The sequence below is a fragment of the Microcebus murinus genome, chromosome 12 (assembly GCF_040939455.1).
Source record: "Microcebus murinus isolate Inina chromosome 12, M.murinus_Inina_mat1.0, whole genome shotgun sequence".
NCBI lineage: Eukaryota > Metazoa > Chordata > Mammalia > Primates > Cheirogaleidae > Microcebus > Microcebus murinus.
In genome coordinates, this window is record NC_134115.1 from 88889491 (window position 1) to 88908874 (window position 19384).

Here is a 19384-nt window from a genome sequence, read left to right on the forward strand (position 1 = left end):
AGGCCTTTCTTTGCCTCAGTCTCCCTCCATCTGCTCCCTCTGCCTCCAGAAGCCTGTGTCTGTCTCCCCCATCGCGGCGTCTCTCCTGGTGTCCCCAGCGTCTGTTCCCTCCTCAGGCCGCCTTGATCCACCGGCGCTGCGCCGTTGGCAACGAGACTGGGGGCCGCCAGGGTGTGGGTGACGGGCGGGCGGGGTCCGGAGGCTCAGGGGAGGGGCCACCCCACGGGGCGCCCAGGGAGACTCGCGTGCCAGTCACCTGCCGGCCTAGGCGCCGGCTCCGCGCTGAAACGCTCGACGTGGGCGCCCCGGGGCGCGCCTTTGTCTCTCCAGAGCTTTGGAGGCTAATTAGATTGGGCAGGGGTGGGGGCGAGAGAGGGGGCCGCTGTCCCTATTCACCGCACCGCAGCCGCCGCTGCGCTGGGCAGGCCCGGCCCCGAGTCAGGTCTATTGAAACCATTTCTGCGGCCGCGCCCTCCATGCCGCCTGGGCAGCCCGTCGCGCCTTTGTACGTGCCGGCGCGGCCGCCCTCGCCCCTGAACCGACACATGGGCCCCACGCGAGGAAGAAATTTCCTGGGCCACGGCGGGAATGGGGACAAGAAAGATTGAGACTCAGAGAGCGGGAGAGGCGTGGGAGGAGTAAGCGGAGAGGGTGTGGGAAAGGCAGAGGGGCCGCAGCGCCGGCGGAGGGCGCGGGGCAGGAGAGCGCCGCGGCGGGGCGAGCGCGACGGCGGCGGGCCGGCGAGGGCCGCGCAGGGAGCAGACGCAACCGGCGCGGGGGACGCCCGGCCGCGGCGCGGCGGGCAGGGCGGAGGCGCGGGAGGGCTGTGCCCGGACGTGGGAGGGCCGGGGCGCGCGGGCAGCGCCAGGCGGCGCGGGCCCCGCTCCCACCGCGGGGCTGGGCGCAGGGGCAGGGGCTGGGGACTGGGGTGGGGGTCCCGGGCGCCGCGCGGCCACATTCTTCGCCTTTTCTTCCTCGGGCTCATCCCGGCCGATCGATACCTGCGCGGGAACTGCCCCCGCCGCTAATATCTTTTTAATGAGTTCGCCAGGCTTAAAGCGAGCGCGATCTGCCCTCCAGGGTGGATTTTCCCTCGGCAGATGTTTCGGGAGGAGGAGGCGCGCGGAGCCCCCGGGAGGAGGGACAAATCTCTCCCTCCGAGGGGCGAGAGCAGGAGACTTTCTTCTAAAGTTCAAAAGAAAGACGGGCTTTCACTGGGCCCCAAAAAATGTATTTTTCGGCGGACAATGGGCTTCTTTCTGCGCCTCCGAGGGCCGGCGCGGCGGGCGGGGCGGGGACCCGCGCGCCGTGGCCCCGCCTGACCGACTCACGCCCCCTGCGCCCGGGCCCGGGCGGCCGAGCGAGGGCGCGGGCGCTGCGAACCCGGCCTCCCCTCCAGCGCTCCGCTGAGGCGCGCGGCCCGGCCCGGCCGTCGGCGAGCTGAGCCCCGCGCACGGAGGACCGGAACGAAAGCGCCCTGCGGGCTGGGCCGCGGGGCCAGAGAGGCCTGGGGTCTAGCGGCTGCCACCTCCCGGCCCAAGGGGAGCGCGTTAGTGCCTTGAGCGGAGGCAGGACAGACCCCTGGGCTTGGGACGTGGCCCCCGCCCCCTCGGTGCTCCCCTCCGAGCCGGACAAGCAGAAATCAGCCGGCCCAGGGCAGTGGCGGGGCCCTGAGCCCCTCTCTCGGCGCTCCCTGGCCCGGCCGCCCCTCCAGGTCGTCCCCTGCCCTTGTCCTCCAGCCCGCCTTCAATGTCCCACAGTCCGTGGGTCCGCCGCCTGTCACTGCCTCCCTCTCTCCACTCCCGTGGACTCAGAGGGAAGGAGGAACCCGGGCGGCGAGGATGACCTCCGAAGAGCCGCGGCCGATTGATTCGTTCCGCTCGGAGCCGGGGCCGCGTGAATGGGGCCCGGGCGGCGGCGGCGGCGGCGGCGGGGATAAAGATGTTCTCCCTGAAAGGGGGAGGGGGCGCGGAGCGGGAAGCGGGGCCATTCACTCCTGGCCCGGCCCCTCGGGAAGCCGCGCGAAGAAAGGGGGCCGGGGCCTATTCAAGCCCTACGAGCCGCCCACAATGGGCCGATATACTGGGGGCCTCTCTATTAACGCCCATGAATATTAAAGAGATCGCGGAGCGGCGGCCAGCGGGCGCGAGGGGGGCGGCGCCCGCGAGCTCGGGCCGGCCGGGCAGAGGGGAGGGGGCTTCGGCGCGGGCACACTCCGCTCCCGGGCCCCGCGGAAAATGACACGGTTCATCCGCCAGGAAACCCCGGAATGTTTCCCCTCGAAATCTCCACGCGGGGAGATGCGGGCGCAGGGTGTTGCTCTCCAGTGGGCACTGAGGCTGTGCGCTACCTGCAGGGCCCCCTTTCCCGGTGCGCGTCCAGGTGGGTGTGTGGCTAGGCCAGAAGCACAAAGTGCGAGCCAGCGCCCGGTGGAGACGCCTGGGGGCCGTGGGCTCACCAGCTGGGAGGCTGTTTAGGGCTCCACCTTCAGCATTCCTCCCGGGGTTTGCGGGTCCCCAGGGAAAGAATGGGGCTCCCCGGCTGCGGTTTGAGCGCTCTGTCCTTGCACGCTCTGACCCCAAGCTGAGGTCCAGGACGCAAACCCTGAGCGCCAGGACGGAGGCACGCACGCACCCGAGAGCTTCTCTCAGTGGGGTGCAGCCCAGGAATGGGCAAAATCCTCCGGGTTTGGAGGGGAAGTGACCTGACCCAAAGAGAGACCAAGCCCAAGCCAAACCGTTGTACAGATGGGGACACTGAGGCCCAGAGAGAAGCTGGGCATCCCAAGGACTCTCAGCAGTCCTCATCCCCCTTTGGTTTCCTGGAGGAGCTGAGTTAGCTTTGGGGGCTCAGAAGCTGAACTCGAGCCCTCTGGCAGCGCTCCCCAACTCGTCTGTTCCACGCCGCCACATTCTCCTCTCCATGGTCTAGTCTTCCTAGAAGCCAAGGCCTAACTAAGCACGGTGAGACTCCCCTGTCCTGAGCCGTGCACACTCTGACCCTCTGGCAGCCTCGGGAAGGGAGTGGAGGTTCTGAGACCCTAACCCACCGTCTGCACTCCCCTTCCCCAGCGCTGCCCTCTGCTGGCGAGGTGCCCAGCGCTTCTGCCTTTTGCCGGGTGCATCCTTCCCTGGCTCCTGCTCCAGGCCACTGGAGCTCGGGTCTGAAGGCCTGCTATGCCTGCCTTCCTCCCTTTCCATCCGAAAGTAGACCGAGGGACGCTGGAGACCATTGCAGTGGCCTGGGGCCCACAGCTGCCAGGTGTGAGGGCAGTGGAGGGGGCTGTTGGCCAAGGGGCCTTTGGACAGGTCTCTGTTCTCCCACTCAATTCCTGACATTGTGGAAAAGGACTGGGGCGTTTCCACCGTCCAGCGGAGACCTCACATGTGAGCCCGACCCATGCCCGGAGGGTCCAGGACACCTCCACCCGCCATCCGAAATTGCAGGAGTGGGGGCCAGAACTTCAGCAAGCGGGGCAGGTGTTCCATGCCCCCTCACCGGTTGTGTTGGGGCTGGAGCAGGAGGCTTGTGACTAACCCTGGGAGGCGGCAAAGCCTGCAGGAAGCAGTCGGTGGCCTTCCCGCCCGGCTCAGCAGCTCCCGGTTTCCGGAAAGGGACCGCGCTGGGCTGCCGCGAGGTGCCTCGGAACACCGCGCAGAAAGTCTGCTGGTAGGGTGAGTTGGGGGAGGAGGGGAGAGGAAGGAAGGGAGAGAAGGGAGGTCGGAAGAGAAAAAAAGAGAGCTGAGAGGCAAGAAGGAAGGAGTGCCCGAGCGCAGCGCAGTGCGCTTTCCTAGGTTGCAGCTCCGCGAAGAGCCGGAGGCCCAAGCGGCAAGCCGAGCCTGCCCCGTGGCCTGCCTGTCGCGGACTGTCTGCAGTTTCCGAGGGAGTTCGCTCTTGGGCACGCCCGCTCCCATCCAGGCGGGGGCCGAGGACCCCTTTCGACCCCCTTGCATCCCGCAGGAAACCTTTGCGGGGAGACTGGCTGCCAGTGTGGATTCCAGTCCGCCGTTCTGACCCGGGCCCTAGCCCGGGCAGAGCCCGTAGGCTGGCCGCCCACGAAGCTGTCCCCCGCCTGGCCCAGCCCCGACGGCGGCCCGGCCTCCGCAGCCCTCTCCGCACCAGGACGAGTTTGGCAGGCGGCCGCGCACAGCGAGCAGGTTGGCGAGGCCCGTTTGAAGCGAAGCGCCGGCTTCCGCGGCGCCGTCTACGCCGGGGATCGGCAGGGCGGGAGCTGGAGCGGGAGCGCGGCCTCCCGGGCGACTACCGCAGCCGGAGGAGCGCAGGGCAGGGAGGGCAGGGAGCGCGGGCCCTGGTCTGGGAGGCCAGCGGCGGGAAGGTGAACATCGGGCCGGGCCAAGATGGTGAGTGTGGAGCAGGCCTGGGATCGGAGGTGAGCGCGAGGCCCGCGGGCCCGAAACCAGGCGTCCCCTCTTGCCCAGTCCGGTCCCTGGAGTCCCGGCGTGCCTCGCCGCGCCCCCTCCCCTGCTCCGTCCCCTCCTCTCCTCACAGCCGGCTGAGCCTCCCTCCCTGCCCGGCGCTTCCCACGGGGAGAGAAGCGGGGAGAGGAGGGGGAAGGAAGGGCCCGGGAGGGAGGGAGGAGCGGAGGGGGACTGTTCCGAGCGGTCCGCGCGCCCCCGCCCCTCGCTCTCGCGGCGGAGGCTCCTCGAGCCGGCCGGGTACAACAAGTCTGTCCTCCGACGTCAGGGGGTCATTAATAACCAATTAGGAGGGTCACTGCGGCTCCTATAAAGGCGCTGAGATTTTTGCCAAGGGGAAGACGGTCCCGACCGGGTGTGCGAGAGGCGAACGCGCGTCTGAGAGGCCTTCGCCACGGTTTCTCCGCAGCCGCCCGCCTCCCACCCACCCCGCACCCCTGCACCGCCTCTGCCTCCACCCGCGTCTCTCCACCCTCCGCGCCGCCTCTGCCATCTCTGCAGATTTCTCCATCTCTTTCCTCTCGGCCTCGCTCCCCCTCGTTCATCTTCCTCCCAGTCACCCCCCTCCTCCCGCTCCCTCCTGCGGCTGCCTCCTCTCCGTCCTCCCCCTGCTCCTCTTCCTTTTTCTCCTCCATCGCAGTCGTCTCTTCTCGTTCCTCGGCTCCCTCTCGCCCGCCCACCTCCCCAGTCGCCCGGCCGGCCGTCCTCCAGCGCCGGCGAGCCCCGGGCCGCCCATGATGGGCTCCGTGCTCCCGGCTGAGGCCCTGGTGCTCAAGACGGGGCTGAAGGCTCCGGGGCTGGCGTTGGCCGAGGTCATCACCTCCGACATCCTGCACAGCTTCCTGTACGGCCGCTGGCGCAACGTGTTGGGCGAGCAGCTCTTCGAGGACAAGAGCCACCACGCCAGCCCCAAGACGGCCTTCACTGCCGAGGTGCTGGCGCAGTCCTTCTCCGGCGGTGAGTCGCGCCGTCGGGCGGGCCTGTCCCCTCCTCCCGGCGACCCCCAATTCCCGGCCCAGCGACGCACTGCAAGCGGCGGGGATTCCTGGGCCTCGCTGCTGCTCCTGCCAACCCGGGCGCTCCCGAAGCTCCGCGCGCCTCAGTTTCCCCGAGCACCCAAGCCGAGGTGGGGCGCGGGGCAGCTCCACACCCCACGCGGCTGGAGGACCGGATCCCGGCGACCCGGCCGTCGGGCCCCGCCGCCCCCGCCATCCCCTGCCTTCTTCTCCCCCCTTGGAGCTGGCGGGTTCCCGGCGTTTTAAAGCCTTACTAGGCGTGTAATAGCAGTTGACTCAAAAAGAAGGGGTTTTAAATTCATTTAGTTAACTTGGGCTTGACCCGCGAAAGTTCCCACTTAAACCAAGAACTTTAAAAGGCAGCGGGGGTTGGGGTGGGGGCGGGAGGCGGGCCGGGAGAGAAAGCCGCGGAGAGAGCGAGGGACAGAAAGAGAGAGCGAGAAAAGTTTCTTTTCTTTAAGATGTCTCAAGTTCTTATTCCTCATTCATCAACCCGCAAACAATATCTTTCCCCGGCGCTGGCATCTCTGCGCGTCGCCCTCTCTTCCCCTTCACGGTTTCTGTTCCTCTCTTAATTTACCGTGAAGACTAATTCCACTCCATTCACGCTATGTCAACCATCTAATCCCCCCTTTTTGTAAGGGGAATTCCTCGGCCCCTTTTAAACAAGTCCCCTCCGCATTGAGCTACAATTTACTGCTACAGCATTCTTCCAGGGCTAATGAATTTAGAATTAGCAATTTCTTTCGAATGGAGCCGAATGAATGCGATCACTTTAACAGCGTGACAAATTGCCGGCTGCGCCGCAATGGACACCGTTTAACCCCCCCTTTCAGCCGGCCCGCTCGCCGGGTATTTTCCCAGGTAGCTTAGAGGGGAACCTTGTAAGACACGGAGGCCGCCCCTGTGCGCCTGGCTGCTCCCACCGCGGCGCGGAGGCCCGGCCGGGGGACCCTCGGGGCTGGGGGCCGCCGGGGCTCTTCGCCGCCCAGAGAGGCGACTTCAGGGCTCCTGTGATCCCGGGCGCCACCCTCCCTGGCACCCCGGAGCCTGGGGAGCAGAAAGGGCCCCGGGCCCACCGGGGGTCACAGGGTGAGCGGAGCCGGCCCGCTGCTGCGAGTGTTTCTTTAGCACGTCCGCCGCCGCGCGCTGGCCGCGCCCGGACTCCTCCACAGGCGCCCTGTGCCGGACGCACAGCGCGCGCCGAGTGACCGGCCCCAGCGCCTAGAACAGCACTATGCGAACGAGGCCCGGATTGAACGCGGCCTCAGTTTCCCCATCTGTAAAACCAGGCGCTGCAGATGGCTCCCTAGTTCTTAAACTTTTTCAGCGCGGAAGGCGAAAGAGAATTACTGGAGGAACTAAAACCTGGTCCTAAAAATGAGCCCCAGTGCTGATCTCTGGGACTCCGCACTTGTCCCCCCGCACCCACCTCCACCCCATGACTTCTCTGAGATGGGCCGGCTTGAGTTCTCCAGGCTGGCCAGGACCCGGGCCGGAGTCCCTGCCTGGTGGGGAAGGGCAAGGCCTCCTCTGCCTCCGGCTCTGACCGGTTCCTCTGTCCCCACGCGCAGAGGTGCAGAAGCTATCCAGCCTGGTGCTGCCGGCGGAGGTGATCATCGCGCAGAGTTCCATCCCCGGCGAGGGCCTCGGCATCTTCTCCAAGACGTGGATCAAGGCGGGCACTGAGATGGGCCCCTTCACTGGCCGGGTAATCGCCCCGGAGCACGTGGACATCTGCAAGAACAACAATCTCATGTGGGAGGTACACGAGGGCTGCGGGCAAGGGGCGCAGGGGCTGGCTAGGGGCGCGGGCTACAGGCGACGGGTGGCACGGGCACCCCGGCTGCTGCCGCTTCTGTTCTCGCTGGGAGCTGCTGGTGCTCCGGCCCAGACGCACCCAGTGGCGAGACTCTAAGCTGCCCCATCCCTGGGGCTCACCTTGCCTGGAGGCTCTTCCCCAAACTGGGCTGTGAAAACTGTCCTCAGGAGGAACGTGACCCTCCTTCCTCCAGACAACCGTAGACAGCTGGGTTGCTGTTGGCTTCACTTGGCAGATGAGGGGACTGAGACCCAGAGCAGCCACGTCACTTGCCCAGGGTCCTCACTTGCCCAGGGTCTCCACCAGAGCTAGAGAGCCATCCCTGGGAGCGAACTCCCAGCCACCTACATCTCCCCCCTCCCCTGGAAGCAGCAAGGGGAACCCCCAAGGCCATACTAGCCTGCAGTGAGGTGTGGGGGCAGTGGAGAGCGGTGGAGACCCCGGCTTCTCAGCAACAGCTCTCGCTCCAGGCAGAATGGCATGCAAAGCGGTCATCCATCGCTGAACTCTGAACTCGCATTTAGTCAGCTCCAGGCTGATCTCAGCAGCCTGGGAGTTATGTTCCCAGTTCACAGAAGGAAACTGAAGCTCAGAGGCTTCTATCTCAGGCCTTCTGACCCCAATCCCCACCCCCAGTGCCAGGTGCCAGGGAGGGCTGCCCTTGGGTCAAAGCCACTCCTGCAGAGCTTCCTCCTCCTGCAGCTCTCACCTGCAGAACTGGAAACCCACTGAGGCCAGACGGGTGCGCCCTCTCCTTCCTAATCTCTTTCCTGCTCCTGCTTCCCCTCAACTGGCAGACCCTGGAGGGGCCAAAGCGAGAAACAAACCCTGCAGCTGGTCACAAGAGCAGGAGGCAGGGAACGGGGTGGCCCAGAGGCCTCTCCTCACCTCACCGGCTCCCTCCTCTGGACGCCTGGGCCAGGGGTTGGTTACCACCTCTAGTCCTTGGTGGATCAGGAAGTTGGTTGGGAAGTTTGACCTCTAAGTGCCCGTGACAGCTCCCATGAAGGAGCTTAGGCCAGGTTGGGGTGCCACCAGCGAGCCAGCGTTCCCTCTCCAGACTCCTGTTTCCGTCTGAGGTCCCTGCTGGTGCTCCTGCCTGCCTGGGGAGCATGGATGCCTCCTCCAAGAGGGCTGGAGGCCACTTTGGTCAGGGACCCTAGGAGACACTTCTTGGGGGTGGGGAGCACATGGCAGCAGGAGCACATCATGGTCATCCCAGGGTCCTGGAGGCTGACTCCCTGTTGGCCACTTCTAGCTGGCTAGCCTCAGGCAAGTCGCTGAGCCTCCCTGAGCCTCCCTCTCCTCAGCTGGAAAACAGCTGGGAATAGCTTTATCCACTTGCTGGGGCTGTCGTGGGGAAGGAGACAGAGTGTGCGGAGGCGGCCGGCAGACCGCACACGTGGCACAGCCCTGCCTCACCTGGTGCTTGCTCCACCTGCGCACAGGTGTTCAATGAGGACGGCACGGTGCGCTACTTCATCGACGCCAGCCAGGAGGACCACCGAAGCTGGATGACCTACATCAAGTGCGCCCGCAACGAGCAGGAGCAGAACCTGGAGGTGGTCCAGATTGGCACCAGCATCTTCTACAAGGCCATCGAGGTGCGTGTGTGTGTGTGTGTGTGTGTGTGTGCTGTGTAGGAGCCAGCAGGGCATCCAGGGGCGGGGAGTGTGCAGGGCAGCTGTGTCCCGGGACCACGGCGGACAGAGGGGAATTGACACGGGCCGTGGCCGAGGCCCACTCGGCATGGTCTCTGGGAACATGCGGTCCATGGAAGCTTTCTGTGGCAGTCAGAAAGAACAGCACTTCAAAGTGTATGCACCTCACTGGGGAGGTCCCTGGATATTGGCTGGGGGTGTCCTGGGGTCGTAAAGATACAGAAAGCAAGGTGAGGAAGGCGGCGCAGGGAGTGCGCTGGGCGGGAGGGAGGGCATGTGTCTGCTCCGGCTAGGGCGCCCCTCATTCTGCATGTATGGGCCCCAGTGACTTGGGGTCATGGCTCTAGTCTCAGCAGCAGTTCCCTCTGTGCCAGGCTCTCCCTGACGCTGGCTATGAATTATACTAAATCGTCATGAACAGAAGGATTCGTGATTATTTATAGTTGGCAGACAAGAAAACGGGGTCTCCCCTGGTGGCAGGCAGGCTCAGGAGCTCGGGCAGGGCACTTTTTTGGGGGGGGGGTGAGCCTCCTCAGAGGAGAGAGAAAGGGCAGTTGGCAGACAGGTAAATGTCACTTCCCATGGCGTATTGGTGTGTCCTGGGGGTGCGGGGTGCGGCCTTGGAAGGGGCTGAGGGCTGAGCCAGGGAAGGTGCCCAGGGAGGGGCAGCGCAGGTGCCACTGGTGGCGAGGAGCTTGGCAGAGGCGGAAAAGCTGCAGGTGTCTGGGCAGGGCCAACAGTGCCAAGCAAGCTGAGCAGAGGTTGCTGAGGCCACACTGTCGGGGCCCTCCCTGGACAGTGTCCCTTGGCAGGAAATCTGGCCCAGGAGTAAGGGAAGCTGCCCCGGACCCCCGCACACAGGTGGGGGGGGGAGAGAAGTTGTTCCCACCAAACTTCCCCACTCCCGTGTGGGGAGAAGCACAGGCTCTAGGGCTGGGGCTGAGGCCTGGCTGAGTGTTTTGGGGGGATCTGGAGGAGCCCCGCAGAGACAGAGAACCCCTGGCATTAGTCCATGCTCCTCTTTCTCCCTGGGGCTCAGAGCCTCCAGGCCTTTCTAAGACCTCCAGGGACCCAGCTCGGGTTGTCTCTGAATAACCTGCCACAGGGCTGACCACAGGACGCCTTGCCTGGGTCCCAGCTGGCGTGGTCCTTGGAGGACCAGCGAGCGGGTGGAGGGTAAGGCAGAGCTGAGCGGTTCCTTGACGAGGGTTCCAGCGAGGTGAGACAGCGGTGGGGCAGGGAGCAGGGCTGAAGGCAGCCCAGGCTGGGGACAGAGGTGGCTCCTGTGACCATGTGGCTGGACCACCCCATCCTAGAATCAGCTTCCGGTACAGGTGACCCCCACTTCTAGCAGAGAGCATGCTCCCGCACCCTCACCGCCTCGCCTTGCACACATCCTTACATTCATACACCCTTGCGGCCACCCTGACACAGATCCTGTCCCTCCCACACAGGCACAGGGCATAGGAGACAGGCCAGGAGTGCCTACGTCGCTTTGGCAGGAGGGCTCCTGGCTGGGGCTGACTAGGGGGCCTGAGTTTCATCTTGCTGTGCGGGTCACGCTGGCTGAAAGGCAGAGTCGGGAAATTTCGATAGATGTTTACGCAGAAATTCAGAGTTGGAGGGCGAGGCGGCAGAGGGTGTCTCCAGAGAGGGCTCTGAGTCTATGTGATTAGGAAAAAAGGGTCAGGCCGGCGCGGGGGCTCACGCCTATAATCCTAGCACTCTGGGAGGCCGAGGCAGGCGGATTGCTTGAGGTCAGGAGTTTGAAACCAGCCCGAGCAAGAGCAAGACCCCGTCTCTACTATAAATAGAAAGAAATTAATTGGCCAACTAATATATATAAAAAAAATCAGCCGGGCATGGTGGCGCATGCCTGTAGTCCCAGCTACTCGGGAGGCTGAGGCAGGAGGATCGCTTGAGCCCAGGAGTTTGAGGTTGCTGTGCGGTAGGCTGACGCCACGGCACTCACTCTAGTCTGGGCAACAAAGAGAGACTCTGTCTCAAAAAAAAAAAGGGTCATGTACATTTGCTACAAGCTGATAAAAGAGGACCAGGAGCCATGTGGACGTGTGGGAGTATGTGTGTATATACACACATCCTGTCATATATATCAGATAGATAGATCCACCGATGTGGCTGTTAATGCTTTTATAGAGTTAGCAAGCCTACTAAGAAGGGACAGTTTGAGTGAATGACAAACACAAAATACCATCATGTTACTTTTAACAAGTAAAGCTGGACTCATTTTTTTACGGTGGCAATTTTCTCAAACCATTTTGTCCCAGTGTTGGATTCTACTTACCGGGTCATTCATTCATCTGGGTGTCCGTGGCTGTCACCTAGGCAAGGCCGAAGCCCAGGGCCCGAACAGCCCTCCTGGGCTAGACCAGAGCCCATTGTTGCCCACCCCGGCCACTCCCTGGATGTCTCTGGAATAAATCGGCTGCTTGTTCTGTGCATGTGTGTGAGTTAGCCAAGGAGAGGGACCTTCACCGTGATCTGTTTTCTTAATCTTCCTGCCACTCAGAACTGCTATTTATATTTCACAACAGTAACTCATTACTTGCCAAAAACTGGGAAGAAACATCTTTATTCAATAAACATAATATACTATTGCTGCTCTAAGCTTTTCCACAAATACGAAATAACAGAGAGGAAGACAATGGGGTTCCAGGGCCTGGCGGTCAGTGCAGAACCCCCAGGCAGGATTTGGGGCTGGTGGACCTCCTGACATCTTATCCCTGGGCAGTCTCCTGCCTTACTTAGTCACGGAATTTACTATACCCTCAGGTGCCTAAAATGACATTTCTAGAAAGTGCCTAGCACATAGCATGTGGGCACTAGTGTTGAAGGAATAAAAGGGTTTTTTTGAGACGGAGTCTCACTTTGTTGCCCAGGCTAGAGTGCCGTGGCATCAGCCTAGCTCACAGCAACCTCAAACTCCTAGGCTCAAGCTATCCTCCTGCCTCAGCCTCCCGAGTAGCTGGGACTACAGGCATGCACCACCATGCCTGGCTAATTTTTTCTATATATATTAGTTGGCCAACTAATTTCTTTCTATTTATAGTAGAGACGGGGTCTCGCTCTTGCTCAGGCTGGTTTCGAACTCCTGACCTGGAACAATCCGCCTGCCTCGGCCTCCCAGAGTGCTAGGATTACAGGCGTGAGCCATGGTGCCTGGCCTTAAAAGGATTTTTTAAAGGGTCTTAGCACCTTAAAAAAATAGAGTCTGCTGGGTCCTGAGAGGTGCCTTCTGTTACGTCCCTATTTTAATGACAATGAGACTGAGTTTGGAGGAGGTGAGGGTTGGTGAGCTGTGACTTGAACCCAGGCCCGTCTGGTCCCAGAGCTGGAGCGCTGGGTCACCATGCCTTGTGGCCTCCCTGGCCAATATCTATTTGCTGGAACTCTATTAATTGGTGTGTCGGGACATCTGTGGTACAATGGCAATTGATGTCTGTCCAGATGACACCGGATCCTTCTACACCAGGGCTTCAGCACATGAGGGGAGGGGGAGGGACTGGGAGCCTCCTGGGAGCGTGTTCAATGGTGGAGCATGAATTTATATTGGGAAAAACAACCCCCAAACCTCAGTTCCAATTTATAGTAAAAATTCAGCAAGTGGGGCAGGACAAAGCTGCTGGGCTGGCAGGGGCGGTTAAGAGGCACACGTTGTAATGTGTCAGCCAGACTGGGGCAGAGTCTTGGTGATATGGATTCTATGGTACTGGGACTCCGTTCCTTTGGGAAATTGCTTTGTTGTTGTGTGTCCTGAGCCAGCCTGTGCTCCCCGGAAAAGTGAGTGACTGGCTGGGCTGATTCTGGTTGTGCAGCCCTGGTGGCGAGCCCCAGCTGGGGCTTGGAGCTCCCGCAGAGGCCAGTGGCTGTGGCCTTCGCACCCAGGCAGGCCGGCTGGGGCCCCAGGAGCCTCTGCCTTATAATTCCAGCATCTCAGGGAGGAAGCTGCAGGTTCCTGGGTTTCCTGTGTGTGATCGTAGGAGTTCATTGGATGAAGGGTGCCTGGCAGCAGGCAGAGGCCAGCCTGGGCTCTGAAGGGCCGGGAGACACCAGTTCCCCGCCTCAGCTCCGGGCAGGAGAGGCTGCTTCCCCTGCGCTGGTGGCTTCTGGGGATGGTGTGTGATTCTCAATCTCGGGATGTTCTTCTTAATAGATTTTCTTGCTTAAAAATTTTGCTTTGTTTTGTGTGTGTATGGAAGTAATATGTGCTCATTATTATTATTTTTTAAAACCAGAAGCATCATGTAGACCCCATCGTGCTGCTGTCCACAAGCCTTGAGTCAGCAGTTTTTAATCATCTCAAAATGACAAACCCTCGTAGGGAAAGACCTACAGAAAACCAGCGGCAGTAGCTAGCACCCAGAGTGGGAGAGTTATTCTCATTATGCCCCTTCATACAGGTTCCCACCTTTGTCCAGGTGGCTGCATTGCTGTTTTAATTTTTAAATTATTAGAAAACTTAATTTTAGTACATTTAAAAGATGTGTTAATAAATATATGACTCTCTCATGCTGAAGCAGTTACCATCAAAGCTCTTATTTGAAAAATAATATTGCAAATAATCATTTTGGATAATAATATTCAAGATTTGTATAATCAAAAATGATCTGGCTCCAATCCTCATTCACCAGCATCACTTTATTATTATTATTGTTATATTTATTTGTGTATATTTAATGATAGTTGTTATTTGCAATCAAAATTAAAAGGCTGGTGTTGGCTTAGGATAAGATTCCCAGGCCTCGAGTCTGGAGGTGAAGATGAGGCTCAGGGCACGTCAGGTGGGGGACTGCAGAGCCTCCTGTCCCCACATCTGTGCTGGAGGAGTGGGCTCCTCTCCCGGGGGACACGGAGCCAGGAAGCAGTGGCACTGGTGTGGGGCTGGTGTCCTTGGGCATTCACCTGGGTCTAGCCTGCGCTCTCGTTGAGCACCAAAAGCAAAGCTCCTGGGCTGCAGCGGTGCCAGCGGCCTCTGCCACACCGCAGGCTCAGGCTCGCTGGGGACTCCCGCAGGGACTCAATGCGCTAGGGAGCGCTGCCAGCTTCTCTGAGAGGTTGGCGAGCTGGGGGTGGGGGGTAATAACCAGCACTTCCACATCTCCATTATGCAAGCGCTTTATGCACGTGGCCCCGCTGAACCTTGACAATCACTCAGGCCAGAGGAGACTGGGGCCCTGTGACATGAGGCAACTTGCCCAAGGTCATTTGCTCAGCAGGTGGGGTGCCCAGGTGGACCCCGACACATCTGACCCCAGGGCTGAGCCAGAGCCCTCTGCAGTACCAACTCTTGGAGGGGCGTGTTCAGACAGTCGGTGGGGGTGGGCACTGATCGAGGTGGAACTGCCTTGATATATGAATGTTGTCTGGTCATCCCAGCACTCTGGGAGGCCGAGGCGGGAGGATTGCTTGAGCTCGGGAATTTGAGACCAGCCTGAGCAAGAGCGAGATCCCGTCTCTACTAAAAATAGAAAAATTAGCCGGGCATGGTGGCACATGCCTGTAATCCCAGCTACTCGGGAGGCTGAGGCAGGAGGATCTCTTGAGCCCAGGAGTTGGAGATTGCAGTGAGCTGTGATGATGGCACGGCACCCTACCCTGTGCAACGGAGTGAAACTCTGTCCCATTAACTAGTAAATAAATGAAATTTATAACTCAATAGTTTAAAATAAATAAATGGTTTCATTTGAGACTTGCAGCCACAGGGCAAGACAATGCCAGAGGTGACTTACAGCTCAGGGATCATGTTCCCCAAGCCCTTCATTTGAGGAGCGGCAAAGTGACTTGCCTGAGGTCACGCAGGGTCTTGGTGACCAACGGCCCAGCTACACCATCTTGTAGAGCAGCTTCCTTCATAATTAATTCATCAAAAATATTTTAGTTCCATCATCTGACTTTCTGAGGGGTTCACAAAACCTCTTTCTTTTCTGTCCCTTTTCCAGCGGGGGCCTCCACCTCTGACCCACTGGCCTCCTGGGCAGCGGCCGTGACTGTGAATGACCCCCGAGAAGCCACAGACTTTTCCTGTGGTGCCAGATTCCAATCTGCCCACTTTCTCTGAGGCACCACCCAATTTTCCCAGGTTCAGGGGCTGCACTTGGTTATTGTATGCACATACGCCGTGAGTGCAGGTTGGTGTGGCACTATCTGCTGGCTGCTCGTCACTTGCTGACCCTGAGGCTCACCGTGATGCCCATGGGCCGTGGGGTCAGCTGGAAAGGACGTGGTGGCTCCAGGCAGAGCTTAGGATGATGGCGGTCCCCTAAGTGCCCTCACACCTTCCTGTTGCCACTCCTTCTCTCCCAACTTCCCTGTTTTCAGGGTCGAGCAGAGCTTGCTGCCGTGGTCAGAGGGCCTTCCCGGCTCTGACCAGAGGAAGGGAGGTGTGGTGGACACGGGCCCCTGCTGGCCAGAACCAAACGGAGGTCATGGGGAGATCCTACCCTGGGGTGGCTTCGACACCCCTAAATGGAATCCCACGTGATCTTTGGTGCTTCAACTAAAAAAGGACCACCAGGAAAGCCAAGCAGCTGTTCCTCGGGGTGTCCAGGTGCCCACTCTCTGGGCATGCTGGAGAGGCACCCCAGGGGCAGGTGCCAAAGCCAGCAGGTGGGGGGGGGCCAGGCCTCGGGGGAGTGCGGGGCTGTCCCTTCTCTCGTTTGCCCTGCCTGGCCAGGGCCTGAAGGTCCCCCACTGGGGAGGGGTGACTGGCTTTCACTAAAGGCCTGGGGGGCCCCTGGGGATATCCTGGGGTGTGTGGGGTTTGTGGTCAGTGCCGACCAGGGCAGGCCTCCCCCCTGCCTGCAGGGTCACTGCAAAACCCTCTGAGCCACAGCCATCGCCATTTCCCTGGGGCAGGTCCTCCCCTGAGAGTGAGGAACCCCAGCATCACTTCTGGGGTTCTTTGTCACAGACCTAGGCCGTGGTGACGTGGGTGTAAGGCTGGTATCTCCTGAGGTGGAGACGCCAGTCAGACCGGGCGTCTGCCGCGCGCACGGAGTCACGCAGAGCCTCGCGCCGGGCAGGGGAGCCCGTGGGCGTGGAGCCGCCTGTGGGGGCTTTGGAGAAGAGATGTTTCCAGAGCTTACCCTGCAGGATGGAACTAGGTACCACAGCCCACGCCCCTGAGAAGCACCTGGCTCAGCCCTGCAGCTGAGGCCTGGCCGACTCTGGCCCCCTGGGTGAGAAACGGAAGGTTTTCAGTCTTTCTGTCTGCCGTGGCCTCTGCTTGCTGCGAGCCTCCTGTGCCGTTGCCCCCGGCTCGGAGGGCTCTCGCGTGGCCGGAGCTCGGACAGAGAAGGCGAGAAGGCCTGGGCAGCGGAGGGCACCACACACTCCCTTCCGTGTCTGTGCAGCCTCTGGGCCGGCTCCGTGGACACCGGCCCAAGTGTGGCTTTCTCAGGGCTGACACTGGACCCATGTCTCCTGGCTGTGAAGGGACGTGCAGGCACCTCTGACTTGCCCCCAGCTGCCGCCTCCCTGACCTCCTCCTGCCTGTTCCCTGCAGATGATCCCTCCTGACCAGGAGCTGCTGGTGTGGTATGGGAACTCGCACAACACCTTCCTAGGGATCCCTGGCGTGCCAGGGCTAGAAGAGGAGCAGAAAAAGAACAAGCATGGTAGGTGGTCCCCATGGGGCCACGGGGACCCACGGAGGGGGAAGCCCAGGGAGGGGGGAGAAAGTGAGAACATGGGGGACCCTGGCTCAACCTCTGGCAGCATTGAGCTGATGGGACCTACTGGTCCAAGGAGGCCAATGACCCTGGAGCCACCCCCTTGGGCCAAGCATGGGTGGAAGACGGTTCTCCTGATTTTGGGGCCTAATAGGCTGTCTTAGGGGGAGACCCAGAGAAGCAATGTGGTGTGGTGGGAGCAGATAGGGGCTGGACAGCAAGAGCCTGGACTGAGTTCTGTGCAATCTCGGGAACAGCTCTGTGCCTCAGTTTCCTCATCTGTAAAGGAAAGGTGTGATGCAAGATGATCTCTAAGTTCCCTTTCAGCCCTGACAACTTGTACATTTTCTTGCCCTGTCCCTGGCTCCTGGTGCAGGGCCTGGCTCAGGGTAGATGCTCAGTATAAGCGTGTGTTGGAGTGACACTGCCCATCATGATAGGGAACATTTGCTTAAGACCTATTTTGTGCCAAGAATTGGGCTAAACCTTGGACAGGTATCATGGACCACTGGGTCCTCATAAACCCCCTATGAAATTTGATGATCCTTATTTTTAGAGGATTAACCTGAGGCTCCTGAACTAGTTTATTGAACCCTTGCTCTGCGGCTGTTTTACAAGCCTTAATTTCTCTGATCCTTGCAACAGAATTATAGGGGCAATGCTATTGTCACCTCCATTTCAGAAACGAGAACATGGAGGTGCAGGTCCCTGGTACGGAGTAGGCACTCAGTAAACGTGTGGTATGAATAAATGGAACGGGTTTCTTTGCGGGGGGGGGGTATTATAGTTCCCACCCTTTATGGAAGGCTTCTGTGAGCCAGGCGCTGCTGCTCGCACACGGGCTAAGGCAGGCGAAGTGTAAACCTTAAACAGACGACAGTTTGATCTTCTCGGGCAATCGGGTACAGCCCGTGAGGTAGGACTAGGTTCCACGTTACAGATGAGAAAGCTGAGGGTCAGCGAGGCTGAGTCGCCGAGTCCCCAGGTCTCACGGCACGATCGGGAGCAGTCCAGCTCCTAAGTGACCGGGGCCCTTCGCGGCCCTGGGGTCCGTCTGCCCGCGCCCCCAGGCAGTCCGCCCAGAGCCACCCAGGGATCGGAGGCGGCCGGGCCCTGGGAGGGGCGCGTGGGGGGCGCAGGTGCCCGGCCGCGGGGCGCGGGTTTTAACGCGGCTGCCCTCTCTCCCCCTCCCCGCCTGCCCCTCGGCCTCGCCCGCGCCCAGAGGACTTCCACCCCGCGGACTCGGCGGCGGGCACCGCGGGCCGCATGCGCTGCGTCATCTGCCACCGCGGCTTCAACTCGCGCAGCAACCTGCGCTCGCACATGCGCATCCACACGCTGGACAAGCCCTTCGTGTGCCGCTTCTGCAACCGCCGCTTCAGCCAGTCGTCCACGCTGCGCAACCACGTGCGCCTGCACACGGGCGAGCGCCCCTACAAGTGCCAGGTGTGCCAGAGCGCCTACTCGCAGCTGGCCGGCCTGCGCGCCCACCAGAAGAGCGCGCGCCACCGGCCGCCCAGCGCCGCGCTGCAGGCGCACTCGCCCGCGCTGCCCGCGCCGCACCCGCACGCGCCCGCGCTCGCCGCCGCCGCCGCCGCCGCGCACCACCTGCCGGCCATGGTGCTGTGAGCGCGCGCCGCGCCCGGCCCCGCGCGCGCCCCCGGCGTCCGGCCTCTGCCTGCCGGCCCACGCGGCCCCGGCGCCGGCGAGCGCCCCAGAAGTGACCCCCAGGCAAACGCTCTCCGCCCCGTTTCGCGGAGGAGGACACGGACGGTGACGTCCCTTCCACAGGACAGCCAGTTGGTGCGGCTGCTCAGCCGCCTCCCTTGGGGGGTCCCCATGTCCGGCCTCGCCCCGGAGTCCCCATCCTTCTAAAGAGCCGGCCCCCCAGGCTGGCATCCCTCGCGGGGGTGACAGGAGAAAAAGGTCTGAGGGTCTCCGAGGGCCCTCAGCGGGGGGAGGAGAGCCCCACGTGCCCCGCGGAGAGCTCCGTGGTTCGGAATGGAGAGCGCACACCTCCCGGTGCTAGTGTGGCCTGGGCGCGGGGAGGAGACGCCTTCTCTGCCGCCCCCTGCCTGCTGGGACTGGTGTCCTGAAGCGTCCCGGGTCAAGGACGCGACATGGACACTTGGGAACCACTGAGGCCCAGGGGCAGCGGTAAGCGTCCTGAAGAGCCCTGCGCTTCCCGGGCCCTTCTCCCCTTCCGGCCACCGTGCTCCCAGCCCGGCTCCTGGGCATGGATGAGGCACGAGTACTTTGCGGTGTGCCAGGCAGGCTGAGAGTGGAGGCACGACGGAAATCCAATGTAGGACCCGGGGCAAGACCCTGCCCCTCTGTGGGCCTCAGTTTCCCCGTTTGTAAAATGAAGGAGTTGGACTAGTGGCCCCTCTCCTTCAGCTCTGACATCATGTTTGGGAAGGAGCGGGTTCCCCCAACCGCTCCCAACCCATACCCCCCAGCAAGAGGAGGGCAAGACTGGAGCCGCTGCCCGGGAGGCCAGGCTGGCTTCTCAGCCCGGAAAGGACTTCCGAGCTGTGCCCAATCCTGGGTTCCGTGGCGCCTGCCCACACTTAACCACTTACCCTCGTCCCTGCCCAAGTTCCCCAAACTGCGGCCGTGCGCGCCCTCTGGTGTCGCCTCTCACACCTTGCAGTCATTTACCAGAATTCCTGTAGGGCGTTTTTGTAAAATAAGGAAACTATAATAATATTAATGAAAAGTATAAAATGTATAGAGTTTTCAAGAAACTGTGTTCTAC

General features: G+C 61.4%; 1 protein-coding gene across 1 annotated transcript; it reads left to right on the plus strand.

The window, feature by feature from the left end:
• Positions 1-5170: 5170 nt before the first annotated feature.
• Positions 5171-18255, plus strand: PRDM12 (PR/SET domain 12). Its single transcript, XM_012754509.3, has 5 exons — positions 5171-5393; positions 7027-7217; positions 8723-8878; positions 16461-16572; positions 17849-18255. The coding sequence occupies exons 1-5, from the start codon at positions 5171-5173 to the stop codon at positions 18253-18255; spliced, it is 1089 nt and encodes a 362-aa protein (XP_012609963.2).
• The last annotated feature ends 1129 nt before the right edge of the window (positions 18256-19384 follow it).

What these genes read in the sequence shown, in the direction of transcription:
- PRDM12 (XM_012754509.3), top strand. Translation starts at nt 5,171, where the DNA reads ATGATGGGCTCCGTGCTCCCGGCTGAGGCCCTGGTGCTCAAGACGGGG. An exon ending in ACAACAATCTCATGTGGGAG is followed by an intron (nt 7,218 to 8,722) that starts GTACACGAGGGC and finishes ACCTGCGCACAG; the next exon opens with GTGTTCAATGAGGACGGCAC. An exon ending in GCAGAAAAAGAACAAGCATG is followed by an intron (nt 16,573 to 17,848) that starts GTAGGTGGTCCC and finishes GCCCGCGCCCAG; the next exon opens with AGGACTTCCACCCCGCGGAC.